General features: G+C 44.9%; 1 protein-coding gene across 1 annotated transcript in view; it reads left to right on the top strand.

Annotated features, from left to right (window-relative positions):
* The window catches only part of LOC110589491 (guanylate cyclase 2G-like), a 39,848-nt gene extending 20,219 nt beyond the window's left edge, over nucleotides 1–19,629 (top strand). Inside the window, 8 exon segments of the mRNA XM_021700007.1 lie at nucleotides 5,276–5,444; nucleotides 7,089–7,244; nucleotides 12,497–12,674; nucleotides 14,203–14,343; nucleotides 15,254–15,446; nucleotides 17,149–17,321; nucleotides 18,550–18,644; nucleotides 19,616–19,629. Coding sequence (XP_021555682.1) covers nucleotides 5,276–5,444; nucleotides 7,089–7,244; nucleotides 12,497–12,674; nucleotides 14,203–14,343; nucleotides 15,254–15,446; nucleotides 17,149–17,321; nucleotides 18,550–18,644; nucleotides 19,616–19,629 — 1,119 coding nt within the window.
* The last annotated feature ends 3,076 nt before the right edge of the window (nucleotides 19,630–22,705 follow it).

Raw genomic sequence — 22,705 nt, 5'->3', positions numbered from 1 at the left:
AAACTAGTAAGTTTTCCCCAGGTAAGGTATGGATAACAAATAGATTTAGCTTTTTCAGTTGGCATTTGGTTTTCAAGAGGTATTAACCCAAAAGTTTCTCTGAAGAAACTTTTGAGAATGGCACTCTGAATGCATTCAGAGAATGGCACTCTGAAAGGAAAGTCTCCCTGGTGGTCTTCAGTCACTCTGGGTCACTGAGTCTATCCACTGCTCCATGCCAGGGAAACTGAAGACAGCTTGACACCTTGCTTTAGAAGGATTGCAGTCTTCTGAAATGGAGTGTGTACATAATGGGACAGTATAAGGAAGTCAGAGTGAGTTAGGTCAAGGCACATTTAGGCCCTTTAAGGTCAATTTCTCTGCCAGCATTCCTTCAAAGGGGATTAATATTAACAAAAATTCACTATAGCTTCTCAGAGCTTCCCCATTGGTGACTTTGACATGAACTCAACGTTGGCCATGCTCTGTGGGTCAGATTGCGCTTCTGGCCATCCCATATCAATCATAAAAACAATTCCTCTCTGGATGTCTATTTGACCAGAACATTCTCTCTACCAGGTACCAGAGAGATTCTGAGATGCCATAGACTTTTCAAGTCAACAAACGTATGTTGATTGAGCACCTGATTTGTCTCAGACCCAATTCTGAGCATGGAGGGCATGGAGGAATAGGCTCATTGTCCTGTCCCTAAAGAGTTCAACCCAGTGGAGCCAGCCTGGGAAGGAGCTTTGGAAATTATGATATTCTTCTTGAGTTAGGGATGGGCCTTCATTTCTTAGTAAGAGAAGTCTTGATGGATTAAGAGGAAGAGGGCAGTTTGGCATAGAAGTTGCTTAGGAGTTTGAACCCTGGCTCTCTACTACTGGCCAGGTGAACTTAACTACCCTGAGCCTCAGTTTCCCTATGTATCAACTAAAGATAACAGCAGTACCCACCTAATAGAGTTGTTTCGAGAAGTAAGTATACTTAGCACCATGCCCGCCCCATAACAGGTGCCAGTAAATATTCATTGTTAGTTAGGAGCAGTACTATTACTATTATCACAGATTACTAGTACTAACTAGTACTAAAAACTTGTACATTTAAAAAGTTTCATTCCCATGGGGCTCCTGGGTGGCTCAGTCAGTTAAGTGTCTGACTCTTGATTTTGGCTCAGGTCATGATCTCAGGGTCGTGGGATTGAGCCCCCATTGGGCTCCGTGCTGGGTGTGAAGTCTGCTTCAGATTCTCTCTCTCTCCGTCTTCCCTCTGCCCCCCCCCACTCACACACACACGTGCTCTCTGTCTTTCAAATAAATAAATAAATCTTGTAAAGAAATTTCATTCCTCCAACAACCCTCTGGGATAAGTCAGCACTGTCCAAACGTGGGACTATTGGCCAGTGGCAATGTGGCGAGCTCAAATTGAGGGGTGCTCTAAGTGTGAAATTCACACCAGAGCCAAAGACTTGGAAAGAAAAAACAACCAGAATTTAAAATATCTCATTATTTTTATGTTGATTACATGTCAAAATAAGATTTTTTAATACACTGGGTTAAATAAAATATGTCATTAAAGTTAATTTCACCTATTTAACTGAAAAATTGAAAATTACACCTGTGGCTCATATTGTGTTTCTCTTGGACAGTGCTCTTAATTAATAATTAGCAATTAACTCCACTATTAATTCATCTTTCTTTCTTTCCTTCTTTCTTTCTTTTTTTATAGAGAGGGGGAGGCACAGAGAGAAAAGGAGAGAGAAAATCTTAAAGCAGTTTCCACGCCCAGGGGGATTGGATCTCACGACCCTGAGATCATGACCTATTTGGTCTGTGACAATATATATGAAATCATACGTTTCCACCAAGATAGGAGAAAAAAAAAAAAAACCACCCAAACCTGAAGAGATGTATGCCATCTCTTGGAGAGGGCTGCATTCCTAAACTTTCAACCATCCCTAAACATCTTGTTTATGTTGTAATGGAATGAACGCTGCTAATAAACCTGGATATCAGGGGTAATCAGTGGTGCCTGAATAAAAGGTCTCCTGCCTGGGTCGGGCCTGGCACCAGCAGGGGCAGAGAGAGTTGTGAGCGTCGGGGGCAGTCCTATTGCACGGGGAGGTCACCATGAAATGAGAGAGAATTCCGGATTGGAGACAGGTCTGCCCAGATTTCAAGCCCAGACCTTGGCTTGTTGGAGCCTCATTAGAGAGTTCCAGAGGCAGCCCCAGCCAGGCCCCTCCAGTTTTGGGTGAGTGGGTTGCAGTTCCTAAAGTGTAACTGTATCATCTCAAAAAACCAACACTGAGTTTTGGGGTGGGAGAGGGAGTGGTGTATCTACGATCCTGCTTTCCGCTTTAGCCGGCACCTCCAGCATTGCTAAAGCAGGGCAGTGACTCAGACTGTGGTCCCTACGAGAGCAGAGGGAGTCCCTGAGCTGGTGGCCACGAAGCCCACGGCCCCCTCCCTGGGGGCAGAGTCCATTCAGGGCCTCCTCGCATTCCCCCTTGCTGGAACACTGAGTGCCACCATGGCCTCCTGCTACCACACCTGTGGGTGCCTTCACCTCCCTCCTCAGCTGGGCTCGGGACACATTTGAACCTGGGCAGTTCCCGTATCACGGTGTCAGGAGAATGGGTGTACTTTGATCCACCCTCCTCCTCCTCCTCCCATACAATTAATTAATCACCAGGGCACCGGAAACAGTAAAATCTAATGATTTAGAAGCCGCTGTGCTTTGAAGGCACCCCAACCTGGGTTTATATTCCAGCTCTGCCCTCACTCTCTGGGAGCAATTTAAAACTGTGAGTTTCCTCATTGGGAGACAGAGAAGGAGAACATTAACCCGTCTTCCGGAAAGACAGAATGTGATCCTACGTATGAAGAAAGCACAGTGCATAGTATAAGCGCTCAGAGAAAGGTCTGTTGTTATTTATTTGTTCATCAGCGATCCAGATCTCGGTATGAATTTTCATGGACCCTTGTGGCTTCAGCGCAATGCTCAGTCACGCCTCTTCTTTGCCCTTCGGAGCTTTCTTTCGTCAGCCACGGGGCATTTGTGCAGGGGGTCAAGGGCGGGGACGTGGGAGTGGGACTGCAGCCCTCCCGGTCCTGCCCCACCACAGGCCAGCGCTGTGACCTGGCGCAGGTGAAATTCTTCGTTTCTCCCTTTCCTTCTTTCCTTATTTGTAAGATGAGGTTGACAATAATGCCACCTGAGTCTACAGGGTCACTAGGGGAATTACATGAGTTGGTTTAAGTAGGGAACGTAGGTTGATACCACACACCACATAACTTAAAACAGAAAACGATCCAGTAAGACCCTCGAGAGAGACATGGTCATGTTCGCTCTTGCTCCGGAACCTCTGGGGTGAGGCAGGTGGGAGGAGGCCCGCGCTCCTCAGGCTGATGCAGGTGCAATGGCCCCACGACAGCCCCATGCCCGTGACGTCCTGAGGTTGCTGCCTTCCTACAAGCTCCCACGCTGAGTATTCTGCAAATGGCTCAGAGACTCAGATCAAAGATACAGAGAGCCCTTCTGTCTGTACTCTAAGTCCAAGAAGCTGGAAATGTTGAATAAATAGTACGGAAGCTATCAAGGAAGGTAAGAAAATAAAGACCCCAGGATCACCCACAGTGGGGCCCCCCTGGCTCCCTGCACTCCTGTGGTTACTTCTGAAATGCAATCAGCCCTGTCCCCCTCGCCTTCGTATCACTGCTGCTAGCCTGCCCTGGGACATCGCAGAGATATACCAACATCCGTCCATCTGATCCCGCTTCAAATGTGACAGCTCTCATTTTCAAATTTATCTCTTCTCTCTCTGTGTTCCTCCAACAATTGCTGGTCTTTCTTTAAGCCCTTCCCTGCCTATGGAAAGATCTGTGCCCTCTGCCCCCATCTCCCTGCCAAATGAGCATGCTCTCTGCCTTAGTGACTCACCCTGAGCTCGGTCTTCCCGTTGGCACTCTATTCCCCATTCTTTCCAATTAGTATACGTGCTGCCGAAGCGAGCACTCTATCCCCCATTCTGATCCCTCTCTTGCTTTGGGTTCCTTAGCATCAGGCTTGGCTTGTACTGCATGTTATCTATAGCTAATACAGGCTCTTGTGTTTGGGTCTAAGCATCGGCTTTTTCTTTCTAAGCTCCCCAGGTGGCTTTAATGGGCAGCCAAGGTGTGGAACAATAGACGAGGACAGGTGTTCTCAGGCTATGTGCACAAGAATCCCCTAGGGATCAGGTTAAAATGCACAGTCTGCTTCAGTACATCTGGACAAGGCCTAAGACTCTGCATTTCTGCCAAGCTCCCAGGTGATGTTGGTGCTGCTGGTCCCTAGGCCATCTTTCAAGTAGTGGGGATCTAGGCAGGCCCATCTCAGAGATGGTCAAATTGAGGCCCAGTGAGACGAAGTGCCTTGCTTGAAGAGACTGAGTGGTCAAGTGGAGATGTGAATGCGCGTCTTCTGATTCTAGTGTTCTTTCTGGGCCTCTTCATAAATAATATTCATAAATAATGGTAGTTTATTATTGCATAATAATAATAGCTATAAACCCTTAACTTAAGAACACAGTGGATGACATGAGAATTTTTCAACATTCCTCATTTTATCCCCTTTCCCTTGCAAAGTGCTCAACAGGACCCTTAAGTGGATATAACAGAATGTAATATTCTATTATTGTAGAATCATTATATGCAGGTAGGAGTAGAGTATAATTCCTAACACATAGGTAATAAGAGAATAGTCTTAATTGCATAGTGTTGTTTCCATATTGTTGATCTCCTTTATCATATTTATACACATTTTCATGATAATTTATGGTGGGGACTTACTTTGTGGCATGCACATGTCTGGTGTCTCACATACATTATGCCATGTACCCTCCACAGCCACCCTGAGAGCTAGGGATTATTGTCCTCTGTTTTGATGAGAAAAATGAGGCTTACGGGGTAAAGTAACTTGCTCTCTGCTAAGTGTTAGAGCTGGGATTTCAATTAAGGAGTCTGATCACTCCATCAGATTCTATTTTATTTAGCTTATTTATTTTAGGCTGGCCTTGCCTTCGTGGCTCCACAGCAGGGGGCCAGAAATAGTCTTCCCCTACTTGGGTAACTCTACCCAGGTTGACTCATGGGCAAGGGGCTATGTTAGTGGCTCTGGAACCGAATGAACCTAGAGATGGGCGCTTCCCCCTCCCCTGGGTCTGTGTTTCTGTCCATCTGTTTCTGTCTCTGTTTCTTTCAGCAGGGTCCATTGACACCTACTCTAATTCATTTGCTTATTTTCACTCTTCTAGGGCATGCTGTCCCTCCACTGGAGCCCCCTGGGGTCCTATGGCAACCTGAAGCCTTCCACCTGCCTGGTGGACAGCCGGATGCAGGTGAAGCTGAGGGGCTTTGGGCTGTGGGAGCTCAAGCATGGCCGGACCTACAGAACGTACAGCGAGGGACCGACAGACCACTCGGGTAACCACTGGCAGATCTTGCACCCACTAGCTACCAGCAGAGTGGTCACAGGGCGCCTGCCCCCCCCCCCACCTCTGCCACCTGAAGCTCACTGGCACAGGAACCCACTGGGGGCCTCCCTCTGGAGCTGACTGTGTGTGGCTGTTCTATTGCCCCCCGAGAGAGCGAGAGAAAAATAGCCTCCAGGGTGGTGAGTCTGTGGGGGTGATGTCCGAGTTAGGAGGCTAGCTCTCACCCTGGCCGAGCTGCCCCAAGCAAATCACTGCCCTTCTCTTTAGTCCGCGGCAACCCACTGCATCATGATCCTGCGTCCTCAGAGCGCATCATCTGCAGGCACTTAAAAGACGGTGAGTTCCATCCTCTCGGTGCTCCAGTATCACTTGAGAAGCTTTAAAAAAATACCTAGGTGGCCAGATCCCACCCCAGATCAACTGAATCAGAATACCTGAAGATGGAATCCAGACCTGGGCATCTGTGTGGTTTTTAAAAAGCTTTCTAATGATTCTCGTGCACATCTCAGGACGAGACCTTCTTGCCTGGAGGCCAAACCCCCTTTGCACATGCGCAAACGGAGGCCCGGACTCTTCCTACTCCTCCGCGGTTAACTGAGCACCCTTGCGTCTCCGCTCGAGCTGTCCCGGGGCGCTGGGCACCCCTCCCTGGAGCAGCACCTTACGGCAGCCTGGCTGTGCGCACGTGGGGGAGTTTCTGTAACGTGGGACAGCATGATGCTTACAGAAAAAGACAAAAGGGGAAATTCTGAGCACCTGCTAGCAGCCACTCTATTTCCCCATCCCCCAATATATATATATAAATATGTTTAGCGATTGTAGCCTACAATGAAACAAACCTATAAACCTCACAGCAGGCAATAAATGTAGGTTATACAAAATATCCAGAACAAAGAGATCTATAAAGACAGAATGCAGGTTGGTGGTTGCCCGGGGCCGGGGGCAGGAGGGCCGGGGAGAAGCCGTTTAATGGGACCAGGATTTTACTATGAGGCCATGGACATGTTTTGGAACTTCTTTTTGGGTGGTTGGTTGTACAATACTGCGAATGTACTACATGCCACTGAATTGTTTGCTTTCATGGTTAATTTTATGTTCTACGAATCGTACCTCAATAAATTAGTTTTAAAAATCTAGACAAGAGGGCGCCTGGGTGGCTCAGTTGGTTAAGCGACTGCCTTCGGCTCAGGTCATGATCCTGGAGTCCCGGGATCGGGTCCCGCATCGGGCTCCCTGCTCGGCGGGGAGCCTGCTTCTCCCTCGGACCCTCCCCCGTCTCATGTGCTCTCTGTCTCTCTCATTCTCTCTGTCTCAAATAAATAAATAAAATCTTTAAAAAAAAAAATCTAGACAAGACAGAAAAGGGAAAGAAAAATGAAGAACTCTACTAACTGCACAGTCAGGCGTTAGGCACAGTTACCACGTGAGTGCGCGTCCTTCCTGATTGTTTGCTCTGCGTTCGCATACCCACGGATCCCTATTTGCCCTTTAAGTCGGGCACTGTTGGGAAGATTTCTCAGGGCCTGGATGCTTTTAATTCTTCTGTGCTTCCTTGAGAAAGAGTGGTGGCTTTTCCCGTTCTGCCTGCCCCTTTCCCACCGCAGGCTTCCCTCTCCACATCGTTGCTTTGCAGAATTCTACTGGACGGCCCCCGAGCTCTGGCGGCTCCCAGAGGCGCCCTGGTCCGGCACCCCAAAGGAAGATGTTCACAGCTTTGCCATCCTGATGACGGAGCTGATCCACAACCAGGACCACGGGCCTTTTGAGGACCTCGACGAGGCGCCAGATAGTAAAGCTGAAAGAGCCTCTTTGGCAGGCTTTGGTTGTGTGGGCTAGCTTTCAAATGCTTGTTTTTTAATTCAGTGTTTATTAATTTATGATTTATTCCATTGTTTTTCCTTCTTAAAGTTTATGTTCTTTTTTAAATTAAAAAACTGGTTGCAGTTTGCTTATAAAAACAATCCAGAAACTCAGGATTACACACTTTATTCTATAATAGCAGTCAGGGTGATCCTGTTGGAAAATGATTTAGGTCACGTCACTTCTGTTCACAGCATCCTCCCCTGGCTTCCCATTTAGGGAACGAAAGCTAAGCCCTAACAGTGGCCTGCAAGACCACCAAAGCCCTCCCACCTGGCCTCGGGGACTTTCTCTATTAGTGTCCTATGGTTGCCATAATAAGTTAACCACAAATCTGCTAGGTTTAAGTGACAGAAATTTATTTTCTTACAGTTCTAGAAGGCAGAAGTCCAAAATCAAGGTTCAGCAGGGCCGTGCTCCCTCTAGAAGCTTTAGGGAAGATCTGTTCTTTGTCTTATCTAGTTTTTGGTGGCTGCCCGGGGCTTCATGGACTTTTGGCCAAAATGCTCCAATCTCTGCCTTCACCTTAACATTGCTTCCCCCTCTGTATACCTCTCCTCTGTCTGTATCTTATAAGGGGCACTTGTTGTTGGATTAGAGCCCACCTGGGATTCCGAAATGATCCCCTCAACCCAAGATACTTAATTATATCTGCAAAGACCTTTTCTTCAAATAAGTTCACATTCACAGATTCTGGGGATTAGGACATGGACATATCTTATTGGGGACCACCATTCAGCTCAGTACACCTTCCTAATTCCATCCCGCATGGTTTGCCCCTTTCAGTCATGCTGGCCACCTCCATGTGCCTCCCTCATGCCAGACACATTCCTACCCCAGAGCCTTTGCACACACTGTTCCTTCTGTTTGGGTATCTCTCATCTCATATTTGTATATACAAATTTGCTTTATTCTTTCTTAAGGACTACAGAATTTTTCATTGTAAGGATATGCCATGTATTATTGATTAATACACATTCTGGTTATTTTCCATTTCTTGCTATTATAGTTGCTGCAGTGAGCAGCCTTGTATCTTTGTGGACATAAAATTGAATAGATAAATATATTTTAAGTATATTTAATTTTTTTTTAATAAATGCTGCCCAATTGTCTTTATAGGATATGCTCAGGCTTATTTTTTGCTAAGTTGTCTCCTCACACACACCCCGTCATGGAATTAAGGGCAGAAGTGGTAGGAGATAAGCAAAATTTGATCCAGATTGATAAAAAAAAATAAAAGTATAGGAGGCGTAACCCCCAGCACTGTTACTTTCCAGGTTAGCAGTACACTGGAATTACCTGGGCATTTTAAAAACTGCTACTACCTGGGTCTCAGCCGAGGAGATTCTGATGCCATATGCCACGATCTGGGCATCAGGGTTTGCGGGTGATTCCAGTGTGCAGCCCACTTTGAGGGCTGCTGTCTTGAGCAAGCCCAGGGAAGTGTTTGTGTGTCAGTTTCTAAGTTTCTCCCTTGATTTATTTTCTGTACCACTTTGCCTATCATTTCTAGCCCATTCCCAGGGGCCAGCCTCAAGTCTCATCTTTAGAACATCATGAATTCCCTGGAGACTTTTTCAAGTCAGGAGCCTTTCTGAATGTATGTAGTTGCTTTAAAAGCGGCTTCCTGGGGCACCTGGGTGGCTCAGCCTGTTAAGCGTCTGCCTTCAGCTCAGGTCATGATCCCAGGACCCTGGGATCGAGTCCCACATCCGGCTCCCTGCTCAGCGGGGGTCTGCTTGTCCTTTTCTCTCTGCCCTTCCCCGCCAGCTCAGGCTCTCTCTCCCTTGCTCTCTCTCTCAAAAACAAACAAACAAACTAATTAATTAAATAAACAAATCTTTAAAAAATAAAAATGGAGAGATTGGATTCCCCCCCCCCCAAAAAATAAATAAATAAAATAAAAATAAAAGTGGATTCCAGTTTCTAATCTATGGTCAGGTGAAATAGAAGGGAGACTAATCCCAAAAGGTTCACCCCAAATCTAAGTGCAACTGACTTTGGAACCAAGAAGCTACATAGATCTTCCCAGACTGAGCCCAGGAAGGAGCCCATCTGTACTCACCAGGCTCAGCTGCCATGGGATTGCACCAATTGGGGTGGAGGTGGGGGGCCGGGGTGGCAGTGGGGATGGGCAGACTGTATACAGTTGGTATGTTTGCCCTTCACTGTAGTCCTTTGCTCACAGACTTAAATGAGAGCTGGCCATATGGGACTATGTATACACAGGACTGCAACCAGGAAAAGTACAAGGTGCACCTAATTTATGGACAAACACACTTCTTCCATTAACTTCTCATACTTCCCTACAAACAATCCTGGTGCTGGGAACTGGATAGATATCGAGACTCTGCACACACTAGACCAGTGCTTTTCACATGTTAGTGGGTGTCAGAATTACCTGGAGGGCTTGTTAAGACACGGAATTACTGGGTCCCACCCTCAGGGTCTCTGATTCAGGAGGTCTGGGGCGAGGCCTGAGAATTTACGTTTTTATCAAGTTCCCAGATGATGTTGAAGATCCACAGTTTGAGAGGCACTGGCCTAGTGCAACCCTGGACCAGCAGCATCAGCATTCCCTGGGTACTTGTTAGAAATGCAGATTTTCAGGCCCAACCCCAGGCCTTCGGAATTGGAAACTGTGGGGGTGGGCCCAGAATCTGTGTTTTAAAAGCCCGCCATCCCCCATCCTGATGCACACCAAAGAAGAACAGTTACAGTAGAGTAACCATGGATGGTTGACGATTAAAGGACAGCTGCACATTATCAGCTCATGACATGTGTACTCTGAGGAGCAGACCCTCAATTTGAATTTGAACCCATATGGTAATTGTGTGGTTTTTTTAAATGTATTTTCTTTCAGATTATTTTTTTAAATGTATTTTCTTTCAGATCATTTTTAGGCATTAAAAATGTGCACTTAAACTCAAGTATGTACATTTACAAAAACAAGATAATATTTTACACAGTTTTAGAACTTGTATTATTATTATTAAGTAAAGGCCATACCTTGTTCAGATTTCCTTGGGTTTTTTGGTTTGTTTGTTTTTTGTTTTTTTGTTTGTTCATTTTTTAAGAGGAGAAGAAAGGGCAGAGGGAGAAGGAGAGAGAGAGTCTTAAGCAGGCTCTACACCCAGTGTGGAGCCCGACACGGGGGCTCAATCTCACGACCCTGAGATCATGACCTGAGCCAAAATCAAGAATTGGATGCTCAACCGACTGAGCCACACAGGTGCTCCCAGATTTCCTTAGTTTTTAACCCACTGTCCTTTCCTACCCCAGCATCCCATCCAGGACACCCCACTGCATTTAGCCATCATGTCTACTCCATGCTCCTTAGGAATGTTTCTCAGAGACTATCCTTCATTTTTATGACATAGTGCTGGCCAGTTATTTTGTAGAATGTTTATCATTTGGGATTTGTCTGATTACTTTTTTCGTCATGACTAGACTGGGCTTCTACTTCTTGGGAGGAAGGCCATAGAGGTAAATTGTCATGTTCGTCCCATCATGTCAAGGGTACATAAACCCTGGTTCTTTTTTTTTTTTTTTTAAGATTTTATTTGTTTATTTGACAGAGAGAGACACAGTGAGAGAGGGAACACAAGCAGGGGGAGTGGGAGAGGGAGAAGCAGGCTTCCTGCCGAGCAGGGAGCCCGATGCGGGGCTTGATCCCAGAACCCTGGGATCGTGACCTGAGCCGAAGGCAGACGCTTAACGACTGAGCCACCCAGGCGCTCCAAACCCTGGTTCTTTTTACTGGAGAATGATATTGGAAACCAAGAGCTAGATGCTGGGTGTGCTCGTTGCTGCTGGGCTGTTCTTGCATCTTGCCCTTCCCAGGGGCATGTGTATATACGCATTTCCATATCTGTATCTACCCAGCTGTATCTATGCTAAGCTAAACATGAGTTCATACCGACATTTACAACATCATTACCACATGGTTCATTTATTCTAGTCTATCACTTATCCAAACCTCCCTTTCTAACAGTGAGATCCTGGCTCCCACCATTTGCCATCCATTTACTTACGTATCCAATCACAGCCTATGTGTGTGGTACTTTCAGAGTTCTTATTCTGTCCCCTCGTGAGAAGCAGTCGTGCCGACTAGAATACAGTGATTGTGAATGGGTCCTTTTGTTTAGTCTTAATGGTCTCAAGTCATTCTTTTGTCACGGTCTGCCTCTATCCTGGGATTGTCCAATATCCTAACTGATATTGTTAAGAATGTGTGTTCTTTGAGGTTTACTCTCCGTGCTGTAAAGTTCTGTGGGTTTTAGCAAATACACAGTATCATGTACCCACCTCTACAGCCTTTTCTGGAATGTCATATAAACAGAACCACACAGTGTGTGGCCTTTTCAGACTACCTTTTTTTACTTAGTAATATGTGCTTAAGATTCGTTCATGTTGAGTTCCTGGGTGGCTCAGTCAGTTAAGCGTCTGCCTTTGGCTCAGGTCATGATCGCAGGTCCTGGGATACAGCCCCACATAGGGCTCCTGCTCAGCGGGGATTCTGCTTCTCTCTCTGCCCCTCTCCCCACTCATGATCTCTCTCTCTCACACTCTCTCTCTCAAATAAAAAATAAATAAAAATTCATGTTATTACACCCATAGTATTTTTATACCAAAACATGTATACATTGTTCTCAAATTATTATTGCCTCTACAAAACCTGGATAAGCAGAATGTTTAATAAATGTTAGTAGAAGTCAATGCAGAAGTGAAAGAAAGTAGGTTTACAAAGTTGGACATGGAGGCAGCACGTGGTGGTAACATTTATTATTTGCTAAAATAACTTTTATGGGACATTGTATATGGAATACAAATTGTATAAGGTGCACTTTGGGGATTTCCAACCCCAAATTCTTATATACTCCTGAAGTCACATAGACATATATATGCTTTACTTCAAGAAAAGTTCTATTGGAAAAAAAAATGAACTTAATCTAAAAACAGATTCATTAGAAGGTGCTTATATGTTTTACAGTAGGATTCTTCATTTTCCAGGAGGTTCCAGAGTATTTCTCATAAAATATTCAGATTTCTCCAGCATTCCAATCTGTTCAATTTATTTAAAAACTCAATTTACAAATTGAAGAGCACATGTGTTTGAAGTGTCCTGAATGGCCCAAAGTTTTCAGACGTTTGGCTGTCTACATCCCACATGAATTTCAGAAATCATCAGCCGAATCAAAGACCCCACGGCTTCAGTTCCATTTCGATCTTCCCTGTCAGAGGAGAAGGGCAATGAGAAGGTTGCGGTCATGGTGAAGGCCTGTTGGGATGAATCTCCAGAGAAAAGGCCCACTTTCTCATCCATCAAAAAAATTTTACGAGAAGCCAGTTCCAAAGGGTGAGTGAGATGTGGAACATTTTCTCCTGATCATTTAACCATTAGAATTTTGAAACAATATGGCTGTGATTGCTCCTGTATGGCTCACTCCATTCATTCGTTCATTCCTCCACTCACTCATTCATTCACCCATTCCTTCCTTCATTCATCATCCACCCACTCGATGCCTTCCACATGCAAAGCACCGTGTTGCATGCTGATTAGAGTGATAAATTCTCCCTTTGTTTCACAAATGACACAAAAATGTATCAGACATCGGCACTTCCATTGTCCTCCTTTGTCTGTTCCAGATATCACTAATCAACCAAGCTCTCTTTCCTAGGGAATTTTGACATGGCCCCAGAATGTTTTCTGAACCAGCATTCCAAGGGTCGTGACTCATCAGTTGGGGTTGGACAATGAGATCAAAAACTATTCACCAGCCTTAGAGTAAGTCTTTAACTTAAATTATTTGTGACTCCCAAGCAATTTCCTCAATAGTAGCTTGCTTCATATTAGGATAATTGTGTCATCTTTTGGCACATTGAGCATATGCAGCATGGCCATGTTAGAAGTAGCTTGAGTTGATAGAAGGGCCCTGGGCTGGGAGTCTGGCATCTACTCCTAACTTGGCCATTCTGCTGTGTATTCTTAACACAACAGCCCTGTATTCTGCATTTTCCACATCAAAATTTTTTTTTTAAGATTTTATTTATTTATTTGAGAGAGAGAATGAGAGACAGAGAGCATGAGAGGGAAGAGGGTCAGAGGGAGAAGCAGAACCCCCGCTGAGCAGGGAGCCCGCTGTGGGACTCGATCCTGGGGCTCCAGGATCATGACCTGTGCCGAAGGCAGTCACTTAACCAACTGAGCCACCCAGGCTCCCTCAAAATTGTTTTAAATGGTACGTCTCAGGTCAATCATGACTTTTACTCAGAAAATCTGCTCTCCTATGTTAAGGCAAGTCTACTTCCTATGTGAGCCTCAGTCTCCTCATCTGAAAAATGGGGAATTGAAATGATTTTTCTGAAGATGCTTCTAAAACAAGAGCCTATAGGATCTAGAAGTGCCCCTACATCTGTCATCTGAAAAGAAAACAGCTGGTGTTATTCAGAAAAAAAAAAAAAAACTGTCCTGAAATCTGTATTTTTGACTGACCATGACAATGGTCTGGAGCATGTTGGGAAGTGGGGGAGGGCCAATTTGTTGAGTGTCTGATGAGTGCCAGACACAGATTGAGACCGTGTACCCATTATCTCCCTGAACCCTCAGAACAGCCCTGGGAAGTACGTGGTATTATCCTCATTTTCCAGAGGAAGAAACTGAGGCTCAGGGAGATGAAGGGTGCAGGTCAAGGTCATAGAGCTGGTAGAAGGCCACGTGACCTCACAGCCATGGTCATTTCACTACTGTCCACGGGCAGCCCTGCAGTAGGGAACCTGAAGGGCAAGACATATTTTCTTTTCTTGGAATGGATAGCTGGAAGTTGTGCTCCACTGTGGCCCTAAAGTTCTTGGAAAAAAGTGTTAATGTGGGGGTTCTTTTAAAGCCACGTGAACATCCTAGACAGTATGGTGAGCAAGCTGGATGTGTAAGCCAATCACCTGGAGGACGTGGTGGAAGAGAGGACCAACCAGCTGATGGCGGAGAAGAGGAAAGTGGATAGGCTTCTGTCCACAATGCTGCCAAGGTATTCCAGAGCTCGGGGTGGGGGCGGAGCTTTTCAAAGGACCCGGGAAAAAATAGCATCACTATCTAAAAGGCTCCATATAGAGAGAATATTTTTTTTGTTCCTTTAATAAGAGGAAGTCAGGTTCTTCTAAAACAGGTGAAGCATTTTGCAGGCAACTTGGTACAGCCTGTAAAAGGAGATAGGGGCAAAGTCCCTTGAATTCATAGGACTAGAGAATGTCTTACAGTAAAGATTATGGCTGCGGCAACAGGAGAGCGACCACTAGATGGAGTTCTGGTTGCATGAGTCTGATTAATTGCTAGCTCCCCAGTATTTGAGATCGTGCTCCAAAACCTTTCTTTGTACAATACGATATGCGCCCATGACTTCAGATTCAAAACTCGCTTAATTTTTGGCTGTAATTGCATCTGTACTCTCTTTAAACACTTGGCAGGAGCATCTGCTATTAAAATTCCAGCACCCTTCCTGTGTGTCTTGACAAAGAGGCGGGGTCGGGGATTTGAAGGTGTTAACGTGAGATTGGTGGATTAAAGCAAAAATATTGATTTGTGGATTGGTGGCTGCTTACTTTTCCTCCCACATCTGCAGGTTGAATCTTTACCACCAAACTCTATAACCAACAGGGGAAAATGAGATGCCCTCAGGGAGAAAATCCTTATTGTAAAGGCATTTCTGTAACCTGCTCCCCCCTCCTCCAATTTATACCCACCAATGAAAGTGTCTCTTTAGAGAAAATGCAGGTGGAGAAATGGGAGTCAAAAAAATCCCTTTAGATGATGGAATTTTTGTTAACCAAAAACCTAATTCACTGAAGCAAAAGGAAGTATAAGGATGACTCTGCAGGGGTTTGTAGGAGACAAAATGAGTAAGAGTCTGTTCAAAACCGATCCCTATTCTCTGGTTTCAGCTTCATTGGAGAACAGCTCATAGCTGGAAGGTCTGTGGAACCGGAACGTTTTGAGTCCATGACAATCTTTTTCTCTGACATTGTTGGATTCACAAAACTGTGTTCTCTCAGCTCCCCCCTACAAGTTGTGAAGCTCCTTAATGACCTGTACAGTTTATTTGATCATATCATTAAGACATATGATGCGTCTAAGGTGAGACACTTGGCTCCTGGGCTGTGAGGGGACACGCTCTCCTTGTCGGCTGACTCCAGGGCAGGAGTGAGGGTGGACCCAGCCCTAGCTGTCAGCCAGGGAAAGGCTCTATTTCAGGCTGGCAGTCTGTCCCAGTGCATGGCAGAAAATCAATATTTTATTCCCGTTTGTTTTCTTGGGAAAGGGCTTGATGAATCACAGATGCATGTGCTTGTCAAGACTCACCAGTTGCTCCTTGTTTCCTTCCATTATTTTATCTCGCGGTAAACACATTTCTAAAGAGGCATTGACCTCCTACTGACTGATTCCTCCAGCTCACTCCTGAATATATTTCCTTCGTATTCAAAGAGGCTCACATTTACTCTCCTTTAAAGGTTGTCTTCGGACCCTGTGTGAGTCTCACTTCTGTTACTGTGATCCTTAGCAGTGCAGGTGAAGACAGACGCCCAAGTGTAGACTATCAGACTCGTGGCTAAAATGAGAAACAACGATCTGCCTAGTGCCTCTCAGGGGGGGTCAGGGGGAGAGATGTAGGAATATGGTAAAAAATGATTTGTCGGGGAAGGATGGCAAAAATGAATAATTTGGCTTCATTCAAGTGGTGGTGATGGCTGCTTTGGGTGTTTTCTGAGTTTTCTGATGGGGCCGGATCATGACTTCAGGGTGCCCAAGCTCACGCATCTTGGGGCAGCCACAGGTGCTGACCATGATAACAGGGCTCTGCCTGTGGCCCTGGGGCCGGGGAGATTTGGGGGACAGTGTGGTCATGTCCCCCGGGGACATAATCTTAATGGTTATCCCCCAGTGTTCCCCACAGATATGCCTCTGTTTAAGGGTGAAAGAAAAGCTGGTGTGGATAATCTCAAAGGGTAGGTCACATGTACCCCAAACGGAAGGTGCTCTGCTTAGGAGGGCGTCCTCTGGGATTTCCTCTTGGTGTTATATTCTCCGCTATGTTTTGCACGAGCTAATACTAAATCAGTGTCAGTGTCTAAAGGATGTATGTACCCGTGGTGGGGAGAGGCAGCCTGGAAGCAATCAGACTTGTGTACTGGTTGATTTTGTGTAATTCTGGGGTGACCAATAGACAGAGGTATTTTTACTGCCTGGCTAATGCCTGGAATCCCACCTTTACCACATGATCTTTGGATTCTGCTAAAATGCAAACATCTGGAAAGGGTTGTATCTTTAAAGTTCACACTGGTCATTTATTTTCTATTGTGAATGAGGGATCTGAAAGCTGACTTTATTAGGATTTATTAGGGGAGAGAAGAGGACAAATCAGGCAGATACATGAATTTATACGTAAGTATAAGCATATATATTGTGTCTACTGTATACATATGTATAAATGTATCTAAGAGCCCCTGTATGGGGTGAAGACCTTTCAGGTTGGGCAAGATGAACTCCACTTGATGGATGCATGTGATCCTTCAAGATTTACCCCATTTGTGCACTGCTGCCTGTTTAACTGGTTTTGAACTTGAGTTGCGGAAATATGGTCCCCACCACGATCAGATTTCAGAGGAGAAAGCAGTGACCGTGTGCAGGAGGGCTCAGGGAAGGAAGGCTTTGTGGAAGAACCAGGACACGGGCAGAAACTTGTAGACATGCTGGGACATGGAGGGAGTGGAGGTCAGGGAGTGTGACTCTTCAATGTGGGGGGCCTCAGAGCAAGGCCACTTTGTTGCTTTTTTTTCAGATGGAAGCCACTGGAGATGCATACATGGTGGCTAGCGGACTTCCCATGCGCAGTGGAATCCAGCACGTGGACGAGATTGCCACGATGTCCTTGTACCTCCTCAGTGCCACTGTCTACTTCCAGATGGGGCACATGCCTGAGGAGAAGCTCAGGCTCAGGACTGGGATCCACACAGGTAGACAGCCCTGGGGCCTTAGGGTCCACGTATGACAGCAGGTGGTTCTGGATTCAAGTCCCGGGTCTGAGGTTTTTAGGACCCCGAAGTTGAATGGTAGCATCTTCAAGGGAAACAGGGTTGAATTGTCTCTGTAAATCTATTTCCAGCTAGCCAGATTACTTGGTGACAGCGAAGACACCCAGAGACTCCAAGATGTTGAACCAAAAGTTAAGAGGAGACCGAAACATAGGACGGTTATGTGGGGCTGCTCTCCGCAGCCCCCGCCCCCCCTCATGCCTCTGCCTCAAATGCCCTTTGATCTGGTCTGGTTTTGGTCAAACTCATGGGCACGTGACTGTGCAGAAGCAACCAGCACTTGGTTTAATGCTCTTCTTAGTTTCTTCATTAATATATTACCATAACATTATTAATATAATTATCACTATAATATATTAATAATATTTATATTATTTACTTTCTTAAATAATTTCTTAATAGGTTTTGAATGAGGGGTTCCTTATTTTCACTTTAGACTGGGCCCTGTAAGTTATGTAGCTAGACCTGCTCCTACCTGTCCTCCAAGGCTTGACTAAAATAAAACCTGGCCCCTAATCAGAATTAATTACTCCCACATTTGTGCTGCAGTTCCTTTGTTTACATCTCTAGTGCATGAATAACATCGTCATTAATTTCTGTCTGAGCTTGGTTGTTATAACAAAATACCACAGACTGGGTGGCTTAAACAATAGACATTTATTTTCTCACAGTTCCGGAGGCAGGGAAGTCCGAGATCAGGGTTTCAATATGGTCGGTTCCGATGAGGACCCTCTTCTTAATCTCTCCAAAGGCTGCCTTCTGGCTATGTCCTCACATAGCGAAGAAAGAGAGTGCGCTCTGGTGTCCCCTCTTCTTCTAAGGGCCCTACCCTCAGGACCTCATCTAAACCCTAAGTACCTCCCTAAGGCCCTGCCTCCTAATACCAGCTCGAGGGTCAGGGCTTCTGCAAGTGAATGAAGGAGGGGGTTACAAACATTCAGCTCATCATAATTGATTATGTGGTTTTCCACCAGAAGTCTGTGGATTCTGTAGGTTGCCTCTTTGTAAACCCTAGGATCTGCTGCCAAGCTCTGCCTGAAGAGGGCACTTAAATATTTGTTGAATTGCATTTACTGACTTAATGTGCATCATGCAGTCCAGCCCTTGGGAAATGCAGATCGGCTATGCCCTTCTGTTCTCCTCCTTGTCGGTCCTGGGGTGGCTGGCGCGGTTGGAATCACCATGCCCAGGCACTGTCTGTTGGGAGACACTGAACATACTGTGTTTCATCAGCAGACTTCAGGTAAGGGGAAGATTTTTCTAGAAGGCAGCAGCACAGACCTAGCTTTGAATTTTACTGGCTGTCAGATTTGAGGGCCTGGTTTTATCATCAGTGAAATGGGAATGGTGATAATATTGCCCTCGAAGGGTAGATGTGGGGATTAAATGTGAACATGTATATGAGGTGCTTCACCAGTTGCCCTACTGATCAGACGAGCTCATAGATTTTATTATTATTTTTAAAAGATTTCCTTTGCAGCAAAATTCAACCTTGACAGGCCCTCACCCCCTAGGCCATTGCTGACTATCCAATTACGCTTACCAGCAAAGCCCAAGGAAACCAAGATTTCATCTATAATGAGGCCTTCCCTTCACTGAGGCTGCTCCTGCCTAATTGCACTTTGGCTAAGAACAAAACTTTCGGTCAACAAGCAAGGGAGACCGAGTTGTCTGTGCAGAGGGCACACTTCATGGGCAGCCGTTCCTCCTCTGTGACTCCCACAGGGCAAAGGAGAACAAACCACTTTCTGGTTGAAAGGCAAAAAAGGCTTCACTATTCCACTCCCCGACTTTACTGAGGAAGAAGCTAAAGTCCCAGAGAACTTCTGAGGTATTTTCTTTAAAGATGTTTGTGGGGTCCCATAAAAGTCTGAGGACCATTTGGTTAGACGCATTAAACATCCCATGCGGGGGGTGTAGATCTGGGGTATTGAGTTAATCTACCAGTAGGGGGAGCTATCTAGCTGGTCTCCTCTTCCCGCCCCAGAGCTCTGTGAGGTTGGGATGAGCTGGAGAGGGTGAACTCATTTCCTGGGGGACCAGGGCTGGGTTGTTCCTCCCAGACCTGCCAGTGAACTTGCTCTAGCTGCCAGATATTTCCGGCCCATTAGCTTGTGAATTTGCAGTGAACCCAATTTCATTCTGGAAGAGAGGAAACCCGGAGGACAAAACTTGGGGCTGCTGGCCCCACCCTGCCTGCCTTCTTTTTTCCAGGGGCTGCTCCCTAACCTTTAGTTATCAGAAGGCATCTCAGCAATGTTTCCCAGGGATAAAGCTCTATCTAAGGTGTGAACAGTCACTGAAATCCAACAGGATCAGGCCATTCCAGGTAGACTGGATCGGGGCAGTCAGTCCCTGAAAGGCCTGGTCCTGAGCTCTGACTTCCTGTGAGCGCTGCAGTTTCCAAATGGAAATGTCCCACTCTCAATTTATTGCTTAATTTCTTTCCTATCCAAAGCAAAGGAATGAAGATAGGCTTTGCTTTCAATCAAGGCTTGAATTTTAAGTGGACTGTTTCATTGATTTATGAAGTGCTAATTTTTTTGCAACCTCCAGCAGACGAAGATGAACCCATCCATTCTGCTATGACTATTTCCCCCTTTACACAGAGAATAGGATTCCATCATGTCTGTCAATGGTTCTTGTAGCAGACTGACTAAACCACTAATGCACTTAACAGTACTTCTCTCTCTCTCTCTCTTTTTTTTATCCCTTGTAACTCATCACATCCTGATTATCCTCCTCATGGCTGCTCCTGAATATGGGAGAGCAGTTTGGACGACGTATTGTGTTTGAGACACTTTCCTGGTGAATTCCCTAAGACTGAAGAAGTGAAAAGCAATGAGATCGGGAATGTTTTCTTTTTTTACTTGACCTGTGAGCTGCTTTTGTAGAGATATTTTTGAACTCTGTATAGGAAAATAATTTGGGTGAGTTGAGAGCCTTTAATACCAAATCTTACAAAAGGTTTGGTGCAATTCTTGCCTTTCTTCAGGAAGAGGGCCACTAAATAGGGGCCAAGGGATGTGCCTTACAAACAGTCCCATCTCCATGGAGCTACTGTGTATTTCCATTGGCAAGACTTTTCTTCTGTCCAGAGGTGGGCGACTGAACTCTAGGACCTTCACAGACTCCATTTTCTCTGACATGATTCCATTTTTATTGGGGGAGGCTCTGCTCCTTCCCATAGGCCTTTAGCATCAAGGCTTGAAAGCATTAGTCAAAAGAAGGCATTTATCTGAGAGGGACAGGGGAGCTACCCCTGCTGCCTCAGCATGGAGACAATGGGACAACATTTATCTCCTTATATTTCAGAATTTCTTCCCTTGTTTGGGAGCAGAGTGTCTGGATTCCAAATACTTTGTTTTCCCATGGAAGGGAACAGAACAACCTCTGCTCTGAGGTCTTTCAGAGAGATAGGCCATTCCCTATCCACCCATCTATCCATCCATCCATCCATCCATCCATCCATCCATCCAACCATCCATCCATATGATATTTCATTAATTCAAAGAGCATTTATTGAGCACTTACGCTGTGCCAGGTACCACACTGGGGGGAGATGAGAATATGAAACATTCCTTGATCTTTAGCTCCCAGTTTAGTTGAAGAGAAGTAGCATACTAGTAGTCCTGCAATATATTAAGGACTAACAGAGGTGTGCACAAAAGTGTGGAGGTAATTAAGCAGTCCAATGTTGTTACATCTAAAAGGCATTAGACAATGATACACTGATGTAGGGATGGGGTGGGATATAGTGATTGTCTACCATCATCCCATCTTTGTATTTGTATGGAATGTGTGTGTGTGTTCCTTTTCAGCTCTAGCCCACATGCTTATACAAGTTATATTTATAAAATAAAGACTTTGTTGCTTCTGCCTTTTTCATTGGACATAATAAACATTTGGCATCCATACAAACACATAAAACATTTCCACACATGTGCATACACGTCCATTCACAGGTGCACATATATACATATATATGTATCTATGTACATATACACACAGAGAAATCTCTCCGTATCTAAATCTATATCTATTGTTTGATAGGTAGAGATAGGTAGAGATTTATGTGAGTATGTATCCTCAGTATATATGCATGTCTGTATATTTTCTTTTCTTTATATTACTCAAGTTTTAAGAGAGTGAGTCTTTAAGGATCATAAGCAGGAATTTGATAAGATTAATTTCCTAAAATCTAAGGATACCTAAGGGAGTTATCTACTCTTTCCTCATTCTCTATATATGTTTTATGTTTAGCACTCATGAGAATTTATAACAGAGATTATTTCAGGAGTGTTTTCTCTTAATTCCTTGATAGAGAAGTTAGAAGACATGAAGGGGCTTTAGCTCACCTGAGGTTGAAGCACATTTGATTGCTGGTGGTAGACGTTAGGGCGTTAGAGACAGGGAGATCATACAGATGGCGTTGCCTCCTTGCATCAGAAAGCGAACGCTGGGAGTTTTGGAAAGTAAATGTAGGGTAGAATGATGGGAAGTCTGTGGTATGTGTGTGAGTCGAAGAAGTTCTAGCTGTAGAAACCCCTGGAAGGGCGGAGGAATTGGCTATCAATATGATACATTAACATCGTAAGCTGTCATCATAGGTTATTTATTTTAAGGCATTTTATTTATTCCATAGCACCAGGAGGAGATAGAAGATCATTAAACAATATGATAAAATAAAGCAAAACTAATACAACATTGTTTGACTCTGACAGACAAAGATTTGATCATGGCTCTAAGTAGGCTATTTAAGAATTTTTGACTAGAACAAATAAAATATGTCTTCTGTCCTTCCTGATTATAAAAATTCTGAATTTATAAGAACAAGAGATCTCAAACTGGTTGGAGCTCCAGCTTTGAGACCAGTTTAGACTATGCTGAGTCATCTGAATCTAGTCTGTTGCTAAACAAACATGTACTCCATGTTTCCAGAAATTTGGGAACTAGCTGAATTTCTCAGTTCCTTAGCATAGTTGTAAAAGACCCACCAAACTACAGATCTCAAAACTTCTCAAATACATTAACCACAGAGATACATGCTGATGTGTTTTCAAAGTATGAGCCCACAAATTAAGTCTGTACAGGACTAAGAAAAAAACTTAGAGCTCTGGATTTTCCTATCCCATTCTAGCTTCTGGGGTTGACAGTGCATTCTTGGGGCTCTCCCAGTTGTCTACGAGGATTGGTTCATTCAGTTTTTATTTTGTTGACCCTTAAGTCATTAACATCCATGCATTCTGGATCACTGGGTGGTGGTGTTATCAGGGTGTGGCCCCGTGTGATTCCACTAGCCAT

The sequence above is a fragment of the Neomonachus schauinslandi genome, chromosome 6, assembly GCF_002201575.2.
Source record: "Neomonachus schauinslandi chromosome 6, ASM220157v2, whole genome shotgun sequence".
In the NCBI taxonomy this organism is placed as follows: domain Eukaryota; kingdom Metazoa; phylum Chordata; class Mammalia; order Carnivora; family Phocidae; genus Neomonachus; species Neomonachus schauinslandi.
Note: the sequence above shows the minus strand (reverse complement) of the source record. Positions and strands in the feature narration are given on the sequence as shown.